At 38.1% G+C, this 20,912-nt stretch overlaps 1 protein-coding gene across 8 annotated transcripts in view; it reads right to left on the bottom strand.

Moving 5' to 3' along the window:
• Positions 1-20,912, bottom strand: part of CDC42BPB (CDC42 binding protein kinase beta) — a 138,444-nt gene that overhangs the window by 26,469 nt on the left and 91,063 nt on the right. For 6 of the 8 annotated variants that reach the window (XR_012903286.1, XR_012903287.1, XM_075926512.1 and 3 more), the window contains exons 12-27: positions 20,611-20,744; positions 18,099-18,341; positions 15,809-15,919; positions 15,244-15,488; positions 14,981-15,086; positions 14,226-14,350; positions 12,986-13,091; positions 9,980-10,128; positions 9,252-9,346; positions 9,089-9,168; positions 6,215-6,304; positions 5,718-5,783; positions 5,197-5,302; positions 3,696-3,832; positions 2,957-3,096; positions 804-885 (exon numbers count right to left, since the gene is read on the bottom strand). Coding sequence is in view for 6 of the 8 variants with exons in the window: in XM_075926512.1 (XP_075782627.1) it covers positions 804-885; positions 2,957-3,096; positions 3,696-3,832; positions 5,197-5,302; positions 5,718-5,783; positions 6,215-6,304; positions 9,089-9,168; positions 9,252-9,346; positions 9,980-10,128; positions 12,986-13,091; positions 14,226-14,350; positions 14,981-15,086; positions 15,244-15,488; positions 15,809-15,919; positions 18,099-18,341; positions 20,611-20,744 (2,015 nt within the window). In the remaining 2 variants the exon portion in view is untranslated. The remainder of the gene's footprint in view (positions 1-803; positions 886-2,956; positions 3,097-3,695; positions 3,833-5,196; positions 5,303-5,717; positions 5,784-6,214; positions 6,305-9,088; positions 9,169-9,251; positions 9,347-9,979; positions 10,129-12,985; positions 13,092-14,225; positions 14,351-14,980; positions 15,087-15,243; positions 15,489-15,808; positions 15,920-18,098; positions 18,342-20,610; positions 20,745-20,912) is intronic. The other 2 variants (XM_075926514.1, XM_075926516.1) reach the window with 1 other exon arrangement.

Raw genomic sequence — 20,912 nt, 5'->3', positions numbered from 1 at the left:
GTTAAATGTTTTTCAAAAGTATTTCTTATACGGTTTTTACATTAGGTAATCAGAAATAGTGATGACAAAGGGATGCTTTAAGTGAAAACCTGGCAAGCCACTAACTCAGGTTTTAGCCTGCAATGTCATCATCCAAGTCCCTAAGGGTATGTCTACACTAGCCCCCTAGTTCAAACTAGGGAGGCTAATGTAGGCATTCGAAGTTGCAAATGAAGCCCGGGATTTAAATATCCTGGGTTTTATTTGCATCTTCCCGTCCGGGCGCCATTTTTAAATCCCCTAATCTGAACGAACTGCCCGCGGCTACACACAGCAGTCAAACATTAATTCGAACTAAGTCCTTAATTCGAGTTAACTGTTACACCTCATTCCACAAATCCCGGGCTTCATTTGCAACTTCGAATGCCTACATTAGCCTCCCTAGTTCGAACTAGGGGGCTAGTGTAGACATACCTAAGATTGTTGTTAGACTTCTCCATGGCAAAGAAAAGAAAGCCAGGATCTAATCATTCCAAAGGAAAAAGCAAGATTGCTTATTTTTAAAATAAACTAAGAAGCACACACAATAAAAGTCAACTGCATGTCATAGTTTGCCTCTAAGAAGAATACTATAACCCTTTTCACCACCTTAAAAACTCCATTTAATTGGTTATTTAATATACTTCGGCAAACTGATAAAAATGATTCCTTGCATTAATGGTAACTGGTTACTGCCTCAGTATGGATAACAATTAATGATGAACACACAATAGTAATACTAAACATGCTTTTTTTTCTCTAAGAGGAAACTAAAATAGTCATACCCTGAATATACAAGGGATGTCTTTACGGGTTGCATGTATTACATCTGATGCTAGGACAGAGCTCACAGAAAAATCTTCATCTCTGGTAAAAAAAAAACAACAACAAACAACAACAACATAATTGCTAAAAGGCTAACATACAGAAACCTTTTCAAATGAGTACCCACTATATGTATTATTTGTATTGTGGTAGCACCCACAAGCCACAATCAGGACTGGTGCTCTGTTATGCTAGGAACTGAATGCACATTAAGATGACAATACTTGCCCCCAAAAGATTTCAGTTTTAGGCCCAGATCACGGGTGGTTGGTGAAGGTGGAGCTGGGAGAGAAGCCTCCAACCCCACCCCTTCAAATTAGGCCCCTTCCACTATGGGGAGGGAAGGAGGATGTGCATGCATGCACCCCATCCTCCCCGGCTCTGGAGCACAGGGAGGGCGGGTGGAACTGGAGCATGGGGAGGGCAGAGGGTGGGCAGCCCCAGCCTCCCCTGCCCAGAAGCACAGGGATGAAGGAGGATGCGCGTCCCCAGCCTCCCCGGCCCGGAGCACAGAGAGTGAGGATGACACACATCCCCAGCCCAGAGCAGGGGGAGGTCGGGCGGGTGCATGGCTCCAGCCTCCCTGGCTCCCTGCCCCAGGCTGATGGCTTGGGAAGGCTATGCCTTCCCCTGCCTGTTATACTGGATGCCAATGACCCAGATCCTGCAATTTACAGCATGGCCTACTGCACCTGTAGGGCCCACTGCAGTCAGCAGGTCACCAGGTATATGCAACCTTCTATTGGGATGTCAGTGACTGATCAGGACTATTACCCTAACGATTTGGAGAAAGTTAGCTGCTTTTGGAAGCCAAGATGACATTAGAAATACAAACAATTCACACCTAATATTGTAACAAGATAAGAACATTTGCACAGCATGTATTCAAAGGACTAAGTAACATACCTCACCTATTTGTTGGATTAAATTAAGGGCATATTTAGATTTTCAAAACAGCTTGATTCCCATGTTTTGTGACTGTACAAATTAACACTATAAATCACAATAACTCATGTACTTCAGATGGTGTCTTCCCAATAAGGGATTGTCTTTACTGGGATTTTTAATTGCTTTGTAAATATTCATGTGGATGAACATAATTTGCTCCTGTCATAATTAAACATAAGCCGGAACAAATCTTGGCAGCCTGTCCATACCATAACTTACAATGTATTGTTTAATTTGTGTGGAAACTACTAAAAATCCCAGTATAGACAAGTCCAAAAAGGCAGCTTTTGCTATTGGATAAATCACAAAGCTGCTAGGAGTAATGTCTGACTGAGCTGCCTCAGGCAACCTACTAATGCAAATGCAGTTATTTGCACTGCCTCCACATTTCTCCTCTTGAACATTATGGATCCTCACATGTCCAGGTGAGAGTCAGTGTCAACTGTCAAACAGAATTAGTGAGAGGAAAGAGCTGGGTATATGTCACTGTATGGCACTGGGCCTTATTGAGGGACTTAGTTCATCAAGGTAGTTTTATAAACAGATTCTACATTAAAAAAAGGCATATAGGTGTTTAACATTACAGGACGTTCCACCTTTGTTGCATCAAAGACAATTTTTAGTTTAGTTTGCTGAGTAAGAAACGGAAACAAGTGGCTTGTTATAGGAAAAAAGTCTCCTGGGCTTAAAAGATAAGTTTAATGAAAAAACATGATCCCGGTAACCAAGAAAGTCAGAATGTGCTGGGGTAATCAACATTGTAAACAGGCATGCTCAAAGCTACCTAGAGACTGCTTTAATTTAATCAGTTTTTCCAAGGTTCCCAAAATTGCTAACTATAGGTTACCTGTGATTTGCTTGTTTGGGATAGCTCTTTCCCTTTTCACAGCCGGCACTTCCCCTGTGCCCTACTTTATCTTGATTAGTTTCCCCAAGACACACATCAAACTCTAGGACGGAACACGCTGACATTATGTGGTTTCAAAGAAGATGAAGTGTCATGCCACTTCTTACTGATTAAATTAACTTTAAGTCCATCTTCAGGAGGTAAAAATTATTTCAGAACAGAACTCTTACATTACAAGAGCTTCTCATGTACTGATTACAGAGGCACTTAATGCAAGCAAAATAATGGAAGTTTTCTGACTACTGTGGCAACACGAACCTGAGATCCAAGACCTGACTTGCAACAACTCCAGGCTGGGTGGATTTTCCTTCAGGCACATCATACAGAAATAGTTTGCAGTCACAGACAACTGCATAGGCCCTCTGCCACCCTTTCTTAACTCCTGTAGGCTTTGGAACCTGCATGTAAATAACGGATTATTCATTATGTGTAAACATGATTATATAGATATATGAGAGGAAGTTTAGAAAGGCATGAATAATCATATTTTAGTCAATGGTACTTGAACTCCAAATTTTGGTTATATTTAAAATTGGCAGAAAAGCATCACTGTATATATATGAAATTTCAACAACAGCAGAAAATCCCTTTATGAAGTTCCCCCATTCTCTATCCAGATTTAATAAATACTTTTAATTTTTCAAATGATAAACCCAGGATGTGTATTTTCAGAGATTCCACAGATGCCATATTGGTGACAGAGTTTATATTTTATCCTACATTTCTCTCTGCCATGGCAAGAATTCTTTTTTCCTTCAAAGAAGGTTCTCCTCTTTTGTATTTGTGGCAATTGCAGCTGGACATTTCTAGTTCTCTCATTAAAACCATCTGTTCCCTCAAGGGTTAACACTAAGGACATTAGTGTGAACTGTATACAACCCCAGGCTTTAGCACATTATAGGGATAGAGTTAAACACAGTTAAGGATTCCAGCTACAACAACTGCAATAGTTTGCATTTAGACCAGAGAAAAATGTCACAGGTTCAATGATTCTTACCTTAACATAACCTTTGTATGCCATTCCTATCCCCCTTTGTACATCTACTCCGAGAGGCCGCTTGGCTTGCTCAGGGGGAATAGGACAGACCTGAGGTGCACTATCCTTGCAGGAAACATGGCATGCGAATGAACACACTGAGAACAAAAAAGAAAATCTATAATGAAATCATGTTGTGAAGATGAATTCATCTTAACAGGAGGTGATTATCTGCTGTTCTTGGCATAAGGAAACCAACAAATTCAATTGAAATTGCCCGCAGAACATGCATGTCAGCAGCACACTATATGTTCAATTATTTTGGCAATTATAAGGAGTGACTTGTTTTTTAAATGTCAGAAGAGGTACCTAACAAGTGACAGAGAGGAGGAGGAGTGAGATTAGATTAGAAATAGATACAACCTAGGTGGAACTGCTATAAGGTGGGTGCATAACAGGTTGGATAACCATTCCCACACAGGTGTTATCAATGGTTCAACAGTCATACTGGAAGGGCATAATTAATGGGATTCTACAGGGATCAGTTCTGGGTCTGGTTCTCTTCAATGTCTTCATCGGTGAGTTAGATAATGGCATAGAGAGCACACTTATAAAATGTGCTGATGATACCAAGCTAGGAAGGGGAGCAAGTTCTTTGGAGGATAGAGTCATACTTCAAAATGATCTATACAAACTGGAGAAATGGTCTGAAATAAATACGATGAAAATCAATGAAGACAAATGCAAAGTAATCCACTTAGAAAGGAAGAATCTGTTGCACACATACAAAATGGGAAACAACTGCCTAGGAAGGAGTACTGCAGAAAGGGATTTGGGGAGTCCTAGTGGATCAGAAGCTAAATATGAGTCAACAATGTAACAGTGATGATTTTTTTTTGTTAATTTCAGCATTCTGGATCTTTGGTGTCCAACCAGTTCCAAAGCTGAACTAGTCACACACAATTGGCCAAACAGCTATATGTGGCTAGTAATAATAGTAGCAGTAATATAAGAAAAGTCGGGAAGTAATTCTTCCATTTTCCTCTGTGCTGATTAGGCCTCAACTGGAATACTGTGCCCAGGTGAGTACCACATTTTAGGAAAGATGAGGACGAAATGGAAAATGTCCAAAGAAGAGCAACACAATTAAAGGTCTAGAAAACATGACCTATGAGGGAAGACTGAAAGAACTGAGTCTGTTTAGTCTGAGGATGTGTTTTCAAGTACCGAAATGGTTGTTACAAGAAGGAGGGAGAAAAATTATTCTCCTTAGTCTCTCCATGTTCCAAAAAGAATGTTACTAAAGTATTAATAGTACTAGTAGGAACACATATTGTAGGGAGAACAATCTCTGAGTTTATGTAACTTGAGAATTGTATTGTTTCATTGTTATAAGTCTGAAGATGTAAAAAGGTAAGAGGAAAGACACAAGGACTAGTTTTATTGTTCACTGAGTAACCTATTACTTTAAAATGAATTATTTTAGGTTAGATGACTGAAGATTCCAAATGATTTAACTCACCATCACAGGCATAGCCTTGTCGAACTAATCCCACCATGAGAGATGTGCAGTGACTGCACTGAGTAGGGCTTGAAAAGGACTTGATATTGAATTGGTGAGCTTTAGGCTGAAAGATAAATTCAGGATAAAACAAAGAAATATGATAAATGGGATAAATCAACTCCCATGTCCATGCAATATGTTTTATCTTTTCTTTACATATAATTAGCAGGAGTGAATTATAAAATACAGCTTTCTTGTAACTAATTGCAATTTGTTAGAAGTCCTGCAAGACAGAACTAGACACACCCACATTAGCAGCAGCACTCGACAGGTATTTCTATTACAAATAAAAAAACCAAATCAACAAACTAGTCTGAAATAATTCTCATATCCAACAAACTAACAACATAAACAAGCTTACAAATAAATAGCAAATGACAAACTCAGACAAGATGAACCCAAGCATATGGATGACTAATTTATATAAAGCTTCTCTTTTCTTAATTTCTTACAAATAAGGTGAACAAGGTTTCCCCTACCTTTGGTACAGCTAGAGCAATGGTAGGGGAGGAAACAGCAGGCATCCTCTGAAGCCGTATTGGTTCCTGAATCACAAAAAACTGCAGTTGAGCAAAATGAGGCTTCAATAATTTATTTTACGATTGGGATGTTTATTAAGAATTTGCAAGGATTAGTAAGAGTTTGAATTGCAGAATGTATTGCCATTCCTGATTTACTGTGAATGAATTATAGCTTACAGCACTCATAGGAAAGCCTGCGTAATAACAAACAAGCAGCAATACAAAAATAGGTATGAAAATGGAGAACATCAACATATGTAGAGACTGGGGAGAGATTCCACCTGCAACAGTTCTCAAAGAATGTGTGCTTAAAACAATGACGTGTAATTAAGCAAACAATGCTGGAGTGAACCTCTTTGTGGTGAGTAATGTCTGTGCTATACATTTATAACAAACCAAATGTACTTAAAGACTTATGTAAATTGCTCTGAATAATAAAATACCAGTTGCCTTACTTCTTGCAGCTGTTCTGTAGTCATAACGGAAGTGGATGGTGAGACTTCTGGTTTGGGACCTTGCGTTTCCTGCTCACTAACAGAACTTGTCTGCAAAAAATGTTAGCAAACAAATTAGATTAATACCATAAATCTGAAGTCGCGTTCTTGAATCAACATGTGATAAATCCTAGAATATAGTTATAATTATTAATTCAGAACAAAAATAACAGTTTGTGAAGAACAACTTTATGAGCACCGCTAATGCCTACAAATTCTATGTAAGTCTGTTTCTAAAACAATCAGACCCACTATATCAAAGCAAAACTATAGCAATGAAAATAAATTTAAAGATTCCCAAATGGTAGATGGCAAAACCGCCATAAACATCAATCTCCTTCATCCTGAAATCCAAGGATCCTTCATAACATGCTTGGACTCCACTAATCACATCTTTGAATATTGCTCCTACATTCTTGCACGCTGGTATGGAAGGAAGCTAGGCTTCCTGGAAAACAAACTATTAAATATTTACTGCAGTAGGATTTTTAAAAGTGCAGAACAGCTACTGATTCAAGTATAAGGTTCTTAAAGTGACTTCATCCAATTTATTTTTAGTATTTAAAAATATTCAAGAAAATTGTGTTACCATTTGGAATTCTAAGGATAATTATAACATTTAACTAATACTAGAAACGAGTATAATTACACAGCCTCTATTAATTCAATACATAGTTACAATAAATACTACTAATTGACAGGATGAGGGGGTAGTATGCTATAATTCTAGAGTTAAAACAGCTGGGTAGAGAATTAGGATATTATATTATTGTACTCTGTGGACATAGGGAAGATGATTAGCAAACACCAGAATAAACTTTATAAAATATAATGTAATTAGTAGTGAAGGCTGTTGAGTAAAAGTCATATTCACTCCTCAGCTACTTTAGATTGGAAAATATCCAATGTAACCGTATTGAGTTGTGTATCAACATATTTATTCTATGCTGATTGGTAACGCTAGACTCACAAATATAAAATAAACATGAAATAGTATCTGTGTGTAAAACAAAGTATATTGCCATGATAAACAAAATGCATCTTTAGACATGACTATTGTCAAAGTATCAATGTGTCAGCCTGTAAGGAAGTTTTCAAAAATAAACTATTTCTTTTTAGTGGGTTAATCTGTAGTAAAAAGTTATTAAGAAAAAATTCCACTAGTTTTAGGATGCCAGTCTTACAGAGGCAATAAATTAAGGAGGCAAATGTATCAAGAAGAACTTACTTCTTCCCAAAAGGCTAGCAGAGAAGACGTAGATGAGGAAGAAAGAGAATCCTTTGTGGTAACAGATATGAGGGATAAAAATGATCACTTATCACCCGTAAAAAACTTCAGAGGGTTTATTATTAGACTAATTAAAGAAATGCTTATGCATCAAACTGTGATATTTACACAAACCAAAATAACCAGGAAGACCAGAGGAGGGTATGTTTTAAGTGCACCTTCAAAAAGTTAATGACAAAAATATTCAGACTTCTAACAGTAATTCATTAGAAAATGATACAACCTTCTCTACCATTTATTTATTTATGGCAGGATATGTGATGTGGCTTTTTGGTTTATTACACATTTAATTTTTTATGCTCTGAACTTTGCAACATATTTGATTTCAATTCAAAACAGTTATTCAACCCGTCTTCATATAAAGTGCTTTAAAATCTCATGTATTAAGTAATGTCAATTATTTTAAATGAGAGTCTATTAAGGTCAGTAGACCTAAGAACTCACATCCTGGAAGCAGCACATTTCACATGTTTTTCCTCTACACCATTTTAAAGAGATGGCTGGGGAATGGAAGTGGAATGGTATACAGAATGACCTGCTGTGTTGACAGTAAAAAAAGCTAGCACACAGAAGCTATAAAGGAAATAGCACATATTAAAAGTTTACGTATTGCACATCTCACAGTATGTCTCTCTCTCTTCTTGGCAAAAGCAATACAGAAAGAACAATAGTCACAAGATAATACCATCCAGATACAAATATCTATCTAGGTAGATCAGGATTTAATCCCAACAAGTATAACTGCTTCCCTCTATCGTATGCTATCAGATTTCTTATGATTTTTAGTCTTAACTGTTTTAAATGTTATACAAAACATGTCCAGAAACCCGTCAAGGTTCAAGAGTTCAAAAAGCAAGGAAATGTGTGATTCACTGCAGTAAGTAAGGGCTGTTTCCCTCAAGGGATGTGCAAACATTACGCACCAAAGACACACATTGTATGATTAACTAGCTAAAGAAAATGAGCAGGTGTGTCAGGATAGAACTGTGCTACAGGCCAACAAAAACTTTAAAAAGGTCTAATTTGGCCTATACCAACATACTACATCTTCTGCGTCTCTGAAGCTCTTTCCAGTTCCATCTACTATATCCTCCACATTGAAGCCCAAGCTTGGAGGTAACAATTTCACATCATAGATAGATTACCTTTTGGAGCTTATTTCTTCCTTTAATCAACCAGTTTGTCAGTACATGCAAGCACAGAACCAGCAGCTGTATGTGCTGCCCTTGTATATGCTGTTTAATGTGTAGCTTATTCAGAAAAAGTGAATACATTATTTATCCAGTATATGTTCTCAGACATCTTCATATCCTAATTCTTTTAGTTACCTTAAAGTGGGGTTGTGCAGCTATTTTAAAAAAGTTGCTGCTTTCTCTAAGGCTTTGTCATAAGACATCTAGTATACAGACTACATATTTTTAATTCATCTTGCATATTTTGTACTCATTTGTCAGAACCTAATTTACTGCATATTATACATGTATAAACTTTAGTTAATTCAAAATCCTCAAGACACATTTTTGTAATCACTTGATGTAAGAACTCACTCTAAAAGTCAGATCACGAGCAAGAGGTGATGTGTTGAAATATTCAAAGATTGAATCTTGAAAGTCTGGAAGTTTGAGACCTGAAAGAAAATAAATTAACTGGTTTAACTCAAAGAAAATACTAAAGATAAGTAGCTCAAAATTAATTTAATACCAACTTTACCTGTATCTGTTCTGTATTTTTCTTCCAGCTTTTTCGTCAACCCCTCTATTTCTCGCAGCAGTTCCTGATTTTTTGCTTCAGTCTCCTTCAGTTTACTAAAATAACAATATGAAAATCATGAAATACTTGAAAGGCAAGAAATGTACTGAATAATTTTATTTTCTTCTTTTCACTGGCAGTAATCCCTCTTGATTCTCAGCTTTGGCAACATCTATCCTTCTCTTTTTTAAGGCTGACCATTTCCCCTGGCCCACCATTCCTGTAAATTACAATCTTATCACCATGCTAGATAGGCAGTGATGCATATAACCTAAAGAACTCAGTGATGTCGAAGATGGTAGCTAACTGACGATATTTTCTTGGAAGGATGGTCTTCCATCCCGTGATACTATCCTCTCTTCAACTGCTCTAAGAAAGGGGTTTTCTGATACTATTCCTAGAATACATTTCTCTTGTATGGTGCACACTACAATCAATCCATTCTTTAGGGCATGATGCTTTATTTTTAAAATTATTTTAAGAAATCTTTAGATTTTGTTTTAAAAAGTTGGGAAAGGACCCATAGACCACATTATTTTCTCACAAGGTGTAAAATTTCTTGGCATACAAAGGCCTTCATTAAAAAGTGTTTGTTATTTGAACAGGTAGCTATGTTTGGAACATTAAGAACAACACAGCACGTTAGAATATTCAGATGAACAAGATTGCAGGCTTCAGTAATGTATTACCTCTCAAAGGATACATTTGCATCTTTAACCTTTCGTAACTCTTCTTGTATTAGCTGTTTGGCACGTATTTCTGCATCCAGTGCAGACTGCAGTTCAAGCCTTGCGGACATATCCAACTTCTGACTGCGTCGCAGTTTCCAAAGTGGATCCTATTGAAGTAAATGATTGTACATTAACACCAACTCTCAAAAATAATTTTCCTCCTTTGTTCACAAATACAAAGAGAACACAGAACCTTTGATTCTCCCCATATTATCCCCCAGAGAATTTAAATTACACATTAACACTTTCACTGTTATGAGGAAACAGTTTAAACAGACATGCAAAAATTGGCCTAGTATTTAATTTTTAGAAAACAAGCTTTTATAAAATGCCGTGACCAATGAGAGTGTTCAGTCAATAGTTTTAAGCCAATTAATGGTCAAAACCCAAGCCCTGCAATATTAAACTTGAAAATGAAAGTGACTGAACAAAGGTGAAAGTGATTTCACTGATTTTCATTGCCCAGGGAGGGAAGGGGAGGGGGGCGGAGTACAGTGAACTTGTAGTTTTAGAATGTACAAGGTGTGTTATTACTGACACTGGGGCCAACAATGCAAGGTATGGGTGGGCCTAGTTCTACACCCCCCCAGAGACACGGCTGAGGGCAGTCAGCCGTTAGCACCACCCAGACTGTGGCACAACAAACCCCATTCCCCCCCCCCCCCCCCCCCCCCCCCGCAACACTGCCTTCTCCCCCCACAGCTCTCCGAGCTGTGCGGAGAGGTGCTCTGAAGGCTCTCAGGGCAATTCAAAGGGGCCCAGGGCTCCAGCTACTGCTGATGTTGCAGTAAAAGTGGCTGGGAGTTCCAGCCCCTTTGAATTGCCTGGCCCCGGGACAACTGCCCCGTTGATGGGCCTGACTACTGACATAGGCACAAACTTCTGTTTGTTTACAGTAAAAGGCTTTTAAGTTGTCATTAGGTTTCTCAAAGAGATGCTGACATTACATATATTTTTAATCTTGTACATTAAAGCTATGGATTACTACTTCTGCATTTTATTACCAAAAAATGGTATTTTTGATTTTCTAAGATAGATAATTTTTCAAGGCTTTCTTATTACAGATGTTCTCAAACATCTTCAGTGTGTGGATTGTATGTTAAGAGAGTGTGTCTCAGACACCTATCCACCCACTCATGATCATAAAACCATGTAACATTCCCATGGCAACTGCAGCAATTTCTTACACAGAAACCAAATATTAAAAAAAGATATATTTTGTTCTCTAATGAAGTTTAGCAGCTGAAATCAAGGAAAGCAACATTATTGTACACACTGATGAACTGAGAAGAGCTGCAAGTGCTCCAAGAACCTCAGTAGACCAGAACCACAATTTGGAATGACTTATTTACGTATATTCCTGAAGTCTGATCCAAATACATGACTATTAATTTAGAATAAATCTACTAAAAATCTATGAAACCTGCTTTATAGTACGTCATCTGCTTTTTATATTTTAACAGTAGGCAAAAAGAGCAAATTTTCTCTGTCTGCCTTAAATTTGCCACTTCGTCCTCTTGCACCTGTCTTCATTAGGGCTAGACTTTACTTCACTCTCAATCCCAAGCAAGAAGTAGTGGTGCACAGATGCACTGGCACTGGACTATATCAGGAAGAAAATTACAAGCCATAATTTGATCTTTTGTATCCCCACTTACGCTGAAGTGGGGAGGGAGAGGAAATGTAATCTGTTACTGTCCTGGGCAGAGAGAGGGGAAGCATGGGAGCACTGCACCAAAAAAAAAAAGGGGGGGGGGAGTGGGAGTGGAGAGGAGAGGAGAGAGTGTCAAACTATGCCTATGGTCACCAGCATAAATACTTTCCCTTTGTGTACTAGCCAATATGTTGGGCAAGTAAAGGCCCCATGAAGAAGCTCTCCTGAACCATTCTTGGACTTACTAAGTGCTAAGGACCAGAGAAAATGTTTTCCTTAACAGGGACTCCTTTAAGAGTGTCAAGAAATTTACTGTGAAATATAAATTAGTGTAGCTAGCTATGTAACATTTTCCCATAAGGAAAATTTTCTTCTTAATCCCAGATGTTCATCATCTTCTACCATGCAGCCTGAGGAATGAAACCCATTGTATGACGACTATTAGGGCAAATGGTTATTATTTATTTATGCGTCTAAACTTTTAGGGGTATGGTGCATTAAATGTATTTTCTTTTATTTTTTTTAGAAGCATTTATTTTATTGACTCTTCCCTTTAATCTTATTTTAAGTCATAGTTTATAATCAATGGCAGATATTAGCAATGAGCAAAATACCGAATTATCATTAAATTTGGATTGTGAGAGAAAGAGACCACTGGGACCACAGCTCCCTGTTCTTTGCAAACAGCTGTCCCCTCAGACCTAACAAAGTCACTACACTGAACAAATTTCATAGGATATTTATCCATAAAGAACGTGTAAGATATCTTCAGAAAGCTTGTAACTTGTCATGAGTCAATCACTGAGAGATGTATGGATGTATATTATTAAAGGAACAATGAGTTAATACTGAATGTATGCTTTATGGAATAGAAATATAATGAATTTTCAAGAATGCAGACTTTGTCAAACTCAGGGAGTTGGTAAGTAAGATCCCATGAGAAATGAATCTAAGGGGGAGGAAAAGTTAAGTTAGTTAAGTCCAAAGCAGACTGTGAAGAACTTCAAAAAGGTCTCACAAAACTATGCGACTGAGCAACAACTACAAGAATGACGTGCTCTCTGTCTAGAGTGGGTTAAACAAGGTGACTCTCAGGCCTGAGTATCCCGAGAACTGTGTAGCGGATTCCCACACAAATGGGAAAATTAGACAGGATAAGCAAAGCGCATAGTCTTTGTTAGAAAATACCTTTGACTGTTTGCATATTATCCTCTTTCTTGATGAATAAGAGGATTTCTAAAAGCATTAAGAAATTATGCATTAATTTTCTAGAATTAGAAAAGCCTTCTGAATGTTTGCTGTTGACCTACCAATGTCCTTGAGCCCAGACTAGAGATTCTCAATGACTCTAGTTCTTCTGTCATCTTGGAAGCTAAAGCTTGAAGATATCCACGTGCGTCCTTCTCATCACTTACCCTAGAGAGCAGTTACAAAGCAGTTACTTAAGCATGACTTTGTATAGAAATAGTAGAAGATATAAAACTGATACTCAGGTGAACGGATCATGAAACAAGTCATATTCCTGCCAAATAACAACAGAGTATTTGTACTGAATTGAGGGTCACAAAAAGGGATCAAGCACTGGGGAAATTACCAGGCCCAGGATGGAGCCTAATTGTGCTTCTTTTAGGACTTTCCTCCTGCTGGTTCTCATTCCCCTGGAAGTTGTGGCATGATATATTTTCCTCTAGAAGTCAACGGGAACCACACAGAGTTTCATTACTACTGCATAGAGCCTGATGTGCTGGTTATATGGACAGCCAGGGACTGATCTCTATTGGCTTCCTCCAGCTCCTTTCTTTCAGTGCCCAGAAAAGCATATAAATATGCCCTGAGGGCCTCCTTTTCAAGGCTAAAGGTCACTCCAGGGACACAAAAAAAACCCTCTTCTTGCCGAGAAGTATTGTTCTTAGGCCTCATCACCATTGAGCCTCAGATGGAGGAAGAATGTGAGCACACCTAGACGAATGTGTGTACACATGCCTACTTTTGTTCTTATACTGAAACACTTGCACATAAGCTGTCAAACCAGTAAGGTCAGAATAAAAAGAAATTTTGTGAGAGGGAAGCTGACAGATAGCAATTGCTTTCTGCATAAGGATGGGAACACTAAACATAGAAGGAGGAAATTCAAGAGGCCCTAGGTTTTCTAGGGGCTGCAGAGGATGGCACTAGAGAGAGAACTACTACAAGGGAACTTCCTGTTCTGATATCTTGTCCCGAACCCTGTATAAGTTTTGGTAATTGTCCCGTATGAATTAGTCAGTTTCTAGAGGAAACCAAGCTTAATGATTTTGCAATTTAATAATTATTTTAAAGTTTGACTTGAACTGACACAGAAATCATTTTCCTGTGCACTTAATATTCCATGGCAGTAATTTGCAGAAAGATGAAAAAAATCCTATTACTTAATCCAGTGATAAACAAAAGACAAAACAGATCATCAACAACCACATCCATGTATGAAAATCCACAGAATACTTAATTATGTTAAAAACGCTCTAAACTTTCAAAAGTCGAAGATGGAGGAGAGGAGGGAATAGTACCTACCACTGAATGATTTCTGCAATCTGAGCTTCCCAATGAGCAACTGATTCCTTTTTTGCTGCCAGATCTTGGAGCTCATCTTCTAGCTGCCTGTTTTGTGCTGTTAGTTTATCCACAAAGGAACAAAGCTGAAACGAAAAGTGATCAGTTATTTTCATGTGCAATTTATGTCACTTTCAGATATTATGCACATAGAATACACACAAACAAGACTACTTGAGGATATTATTGTAAAGCTCTGCAAAATCAATGTAGCACTGCGGAAATGAGGTCCACATGCCACTTCAACAAAGGGAAATGAGAATTGAAGATATGAATAGAAAAATCAATGAGTGTCAAGGACACCGTGCAATCCTTGGGGGATGGTTGTTATCACTCCCTTCTTAATACTCTTGGAATACTCCACGAGGGAGGGGTAATTAACCCCAGTGGACAGTTATTCATAAAAGTCCACTGTTCAACACCGGAAGCACCAATCCCACAAGTGCGAGTATGCAGAGGCCACTCAAAGAGGAAACTGATTTGTCCAGGTCTGCAGCATACATTTGACAGTTGGATTTACTCCAATCCACAAGAATGAAAAAGATACCATTTTTAAAGCATGTTTATTATTTTTTCCTATGGTCAGTGAGTTTAAGAGAGAACTATCACAATTTTAGAGTAACTTAAAAGGTAACAAGATTTAAGTGAAGACCAGAACCCTAGTTTTCAAGAAGAGTAAATGTACTTCATTTCTAAGCACTGGCTATATTAATTACCCTTTCATTTTCCGTTGTTAACTTTTTGTTATCTTCAAAGAACATGGCTCTCTCTCGCTCATATTTTTCTTTTATTGTTCCTACAGCCTCCTCCATCTCATTGTGTCTGAGGAAAAAATAGAGAACTTATAACTTTACAGATCACTGGGGATGGTGGGGATTTTCAAAAGACACTGGGGGAGATAGGTGCCCAAAAGAGAAGAGGTGGGGAAATGGAGGGAACAAGACTTTCTCCAGCAGAATGGTTTAATACAGACCCTTACCTCTCTCGTTTTGCTTTCTCCAATTTATCTTTTAGCATCATAATTTCTTTCTGCAGTGCTAGCTGATGGCTTTCTGAATCATGCACCTCTTTTTTAATATTTTTTACTTCCAAGACATGGGATGCCTCTCGCCTGACTAACTCCTCTTCATAGAACAAGATTTTCTTTTCCAGCTCAGATTTCATTTTGGAAAGCTCTTGTTGATGTTCTAATGTGGCACCTGCTGCACGCCCTCCTTGCTTTAGCTGCAGAAACAAGAGTGTGTACATTATCAGGGAAAGATGACCCACGATTTTTCTAGTTTGCTTAAAAAGTTAGGATTCAATGTAAATGGGTAAAAGTCAAGAGACTGACATCAATAACACAGCTGAGGGAAACATTCTGATAAGAGGTATATCTAATAGGCTGTCATGTTTCTATGAAAGCCAAATTTAGCTGATGGATACATGAAGGACTAGAAATATACACATTTAGATAAGCCAACTTATTGGAGGCTCGGTCTTGTATCCGTAGTAAAAAAAGGCATCTGTTTCCCCATATCTTTTATTTGAAAAATAATGGTTACCTTTAGTGCTTCAAGTTCACTTTCCAGCTGCTTGGAGAAAATCTCACTGTGTTCACGAAGCTTGCGTTCCTTTGATGCTTCTGCTGTGGCATCCTCCAGTTGAGCTTCCATCTGTGAAAACGAACATCTTAAATTGCGTCAAAGCAGAAAGCAGAAAGACAGTTCTTGTGATCTTGCTCCTTTTTGCTACTTTTGGGTCTTTGGAACCATCATGATTCTTTTTTTTACTCCCCATCCTTACAACTCTTGCAGTCTACACCATGATCACGGTCTTTTTAGACAAGTCTTTCAGGCAAGACTCAATTCCTTTGTAGGCCATACACTACCACTCTGTGATTTTAGCAATCGGTAATAAAACCAATATTAAAGTCAAATATAAATTAAGAACAAACAAGATTTGTATGAGAAAAGCATGTAGTCCTCATTAATGCTAGCAGAAGGGAGTGAGGTAAGTCAGTCCTTGTGACAAAGGCAATGGCACAGGATAAGCCACTTAAGTTTATAGTTCAGTTGCATCTTAAAAAACACAAAACATCTAATCAGCTCTCCTTAAAATGGTCACCCTTTATGACTGTCAATTTGAAAGTATTTTTATACCAATACTATTCTGTCTCAAAATTTCACAGTAGGAAGCGATTACGCTATTTCCATGAATTATCTCTTATGAAGATATGGCCACTTTGAAATGACAGTAGAAGTGGGTTTTGAAGAGAGAGATTAGAAAGAGAAGGCGGCAAAGACTTTACAGCCTGTTAAGTAAGAGCATGGAATATGTAAAGGTAAGGTGGAAGAGACCTATTGCAGAAGGAGATAAATGGGCAATTAACCATGGGAAAAGCAGTGGAGAGAAATAAGAAACAAACACTGATAAATCTATTACAGGAACAGGAGAGGGTGAGGTTCTGTGGCTTGCAATGTGCAAGCCAGCAGATTAGATGATCATGATGATCTCCTCTGGCTTAGAGTCTGAGAGTCTATAATTAGAGGGGCAGAGTTGTAAATAGCCAACATTAGATAAGCTTTAATTGCAAGGGAGCTAATAAAGAAACTTTGAAAGGAATAACATGTTCAGAATTATGGTGATCATTTTAGCTGCCATGTTTTGGATGGCTTTGATGGTGAGGAAGCCAGAGTGAAGGAGTTTTACAAGCACCTACAGAGAACATTCTGAGGGCCTGGATGCAAAAAAAGCAGCAGCATTTGGACACAGCCAAGATGTTTGGAACAAAAGGGAAGGTAGGGTCAATGAGAATAGCAATGTCCTTAGACTTATCACCACCTAATCTTTCATTCACTGCTGAAATATCAACTCCTATGCCCAAATGGCCTACAATGCTCCATACAGCCTTAATAGCTCAATCTTTTAAATTTTCAAACCAGCACCTCTATCTTTGAAAGGACCTTCCACCCCATCTCATTCGCACTCCCAGTATAGGAGGAACTCCTTATGAACATCCACAAAGCTATCTTATTGCCTTTCCTTGAAATCCCTCCTTATAACTTCTTCATTATGCCTACAAAATAGGGACACCGATTTTAACTATTATCCTGACCAAAACTTCCCCACTGTTTCCTTGTACTTTCCCTTCTGTCTGAATCTACCTGTTGTCTCTTGTCTTATATTATAAGCTCTTTGGAGTAGGAACTGTCTTTTTGTTCCATATTTGTATTGCACCTAGCACAACAGGATTCTGGTACACGATTAGTGTTCTTATGTCATATGGTAATATTAATAACAAAATGATGGAGGTTACATAGAGAACTTTAAAATGGACTAAGTGGATTTTTTAACCTACAGTTGCACATACACAGCTATTAAAATAGCTAATTAAAAATGATGAGGGAACTAAGACTTCCAGTTTGGATACTTCCTGAATTTGAGAGCACATTGCTTAGTCTGTTTTACTGTTTCCCCCATCTCACACAGCCATGGAAAAGAAAAAAAACATTTTAATGAGGAAACTGACAGAGGTACTCAGAATAAACTGCTTTGGCCTTTGGTATTTACTAGATCTCAAACTGACACTATTTCTTGACATTTTTAATGAGAATATATTTTCACTGGATTACAAGCAATTAGAATACATGAGCAAAACACTACAATAACTCCTAAATCTTTAAGATGTACTCCACAAATGAAGTAAAATGTGTCAGAAATGCCAGGGGTACTTATAGACCCTATATAAATTATGGTTACCTTGGGGGTCGTTTTTACTTTTATGAAGTATGACTTAATTGAAGTATAAGAAACAGCTGAAAATGGTTAACCTTAAATATTTTGCTAAGTTACCTCCTTTCTGGCTCTCTCAGATTTACGAATTTCCTGTCTCATAGAATCAATTTTCTGCATGATCACTTCCATCTCTTCTTCTTTGTCACGAAGCTGTCGGGAGAACTTCTGTTTCTGAGAGCGCAAGTCTACCATTCTCTCATTGAGCTCTGAGAACTCCTGCATGGCTAGCTTTCTTTGCTGATGGGCATCTTTCAGTTCTTTGGATTGTGCCTTTAATCTTTCTGAAGCTTCCACAAGTTGCTGGTAAAATAAAAAAAGACAACATTAAAAAATCCACATCTCCAAGAAAAAACACAAAAACGGATAAGTCAAACAGACTTTCCTTTAAAGTTAACCATTTTATGTATTTTCAAATTTAAAAAATTCCAGGTTCATGCTGAGTTTAAGTATTGTGCTACTTCTAAACTGGCATTCTTCTCTGTGTAAGCTTTATTACTCCACCTGACTCTCATAATTTGTACACACAAATTAGTCACTTCATGCAACTCCTGATATTCCAACTCCATAATAGTCTCTGGTTGAAGAGAAGACATGAAGTATACCATCAGCCCAAAACAATCCTTATCTTAGTGCCATGTATTTGCATAAGGCATAACACAGAGAGAAGGCGATGGAGCCATCATGGAGCCACTGCGGTACATGCCAGCTGCTTTCAGGAGTGGTGCAGGGCCAGGGCAGGAGTAAACCTGCTTTAACCCCACTGCTCCACCACCCGGAAGCAGTCTCAGTTAAACGATGCCCAGCCAGATCCTGCATCTTGAACCCTAGCCCAAGCCCTGCACCTCCTAGTGCACTAGAAGTGGGTGCCTCTGCACCCAAACTCCTTCACAGAGCTTAGACCCTGAAACCTCTCCTGGACCCCAAGCTGCCACCCTGGGCTAAACCCAGAGCCCCTACCACACACCGAACCCCTTGGCCCAAGACTAGAGCCTGCACCCCAACACCCTACCTCAGCCTGATGGAAGTGAGTGAGGATGGGGGAAAAGTGGGGATGGAGTGAGCCGGATGAGGCCTCAGAGAAGGTGTGGAGCAGGGGTGGGGCCTCAAAGAAGGGGTGGGAAGAAAGTGGGGCAAGGTTATTTGGATTTGAGGTAGATCTTACATTGCACTTAAATTGAAAAAGTGATCTTGTGGTTAATAAGGTTGGAGACCACTGCTCTACAACAAAGGATTAATGGACACAAATCAGATATCTGAAATGGTAACATGCGGAAATCTTTTGGGGCATGTTTCAACTTACCCAGGCACTCATTAAATAGATCTAAAAATGATTATACTTTTACAAAGCAATTTAAAAAACCAGTTGGAGAGAGAATCTGCAGAACTTGCCTCCATTTGCAAGTCTGACACTTTTATTTAAGGTTTGAACAAAGACATGAACTGGATGGGCTATTATATTCAACATCGTAATGATAGCAAAAGCTGAGTATTGGGCACTTACAGTCCACACTCTAACTGACAAGATTTTTTTCCTTCTCTTTCCCTCTCCATCCCCTCTTTTTCTGTTATTTATTTGTACCTCTGGATCCTTTGCGCCTTCCTTTGAAGTGTGTTGTGCCCACAAAAGTTCATACTACTATCTACATTTTTTGTTAGTCTCTAAGGTGCTGCAGGACCACTAGTTGTTTTAAGTTTTTTCAGTTACAGACTAACACAGGTATCCTTCTGTGACCTTTACACGTATTAACAGTTACTTTGTAATAGTTAAACTACTGCAGTGCAACATTGAGAGATAATATACTCTATTATATTAGAAAAAGGACAGCATGAAAGAGTTGAATTGTGCTAGATATATGTAGTATTACCCACTAAAGGAGAACAACAATCTTAAAAATCCTATAGATGCTCTAGCTTTGGCATATTGTTCCTTTATAAAATGGAAGTTAAAATTTCATTTACTATAAAGAGTAGCAGTGGACTCAATGAGGAATAGTTATCCAGCTAAACTTACTGAAATATTTGTATAAAATACATGTCAATAAGTCTGGAATTTCTTATTAGTCATACAATTTCAATTTTAAAACTTCTGTGAATATTTCAACATATTGAGAGTAAAGAAACAGCCAAACTGACCCTTCTTTAAACAATTAGAAAATTAATCTCCACATTCCTGAATACTTAAAGACTTTATAAATTATGTGTTTTGGCCAAGACAAACCAGGTTATTTTCCCTGGCTTTTCAACTTTCCACTATTTCATCAGGGATATCATGAACATACTGAAAAAGAAAGAATAAACTAATGCCTTAAGTACTAATAGAAAGCAGAGCTTTTAAAACTACTTGAATATCTACCAACACGTGATGTAGAATACATGTCTCTTTGAGCAGCTATTATTCATCTTGACATTCTATTACTGATTAAATGAATGGGTGCACTAATATGCTGACACATTGGACATAATGGAAAAGTACCATTTCAAATATTCAGGGAATGCTGTCACTGGGTCACATTTATTTTTGTGTTACCCGACGAGAGTGTTTTTAAAGGTATACACTTAAGAACATTACCTTATGAAGGTCCTCCTTCTCCTGCCTTAGTGTCCTGTATTGCTTTTCAAGTCCTTTCAGCCTGTGTGTGGAATCTTCATGTTCTTGGCGAAGTGAAACCGCATCTGCAAGCTGTCGTTCTAACCTATTTGAATCTGTACAGAAATTCAAAATAAGCATACTTGCCCCAGATTTACACCAAAAGCACAAGTAACAATGATACATGAAGAAACCACTAACTTTTGCTGGGAACTTGTTAAGAGTTTAAATGTTTTTTCTTATTCTTCCCCACTCCGGAGAGCCTTCTAGTCAATCTCTGTGCA

This window comes from Pelodiscus sinensis, chromosome 4 (genome assembly GCF_049634645.1).
Source record: "Pelodiscus sinensis isolate JC-2024 chromosome 4, ASM4963464v1, whole genome shotgun sequence".
Taxonomy (NCBI): domain Eukaryota; kingdom Metazoa; phylum Chordata; order Testudines; family Trionychidae; genus Pelodiscus; species Pelodiscus sinensis.
Note: the sequence above shows the minus strand (reverse complement) of the source record. Positions and strands in the feature narration are given on the sequence as shown.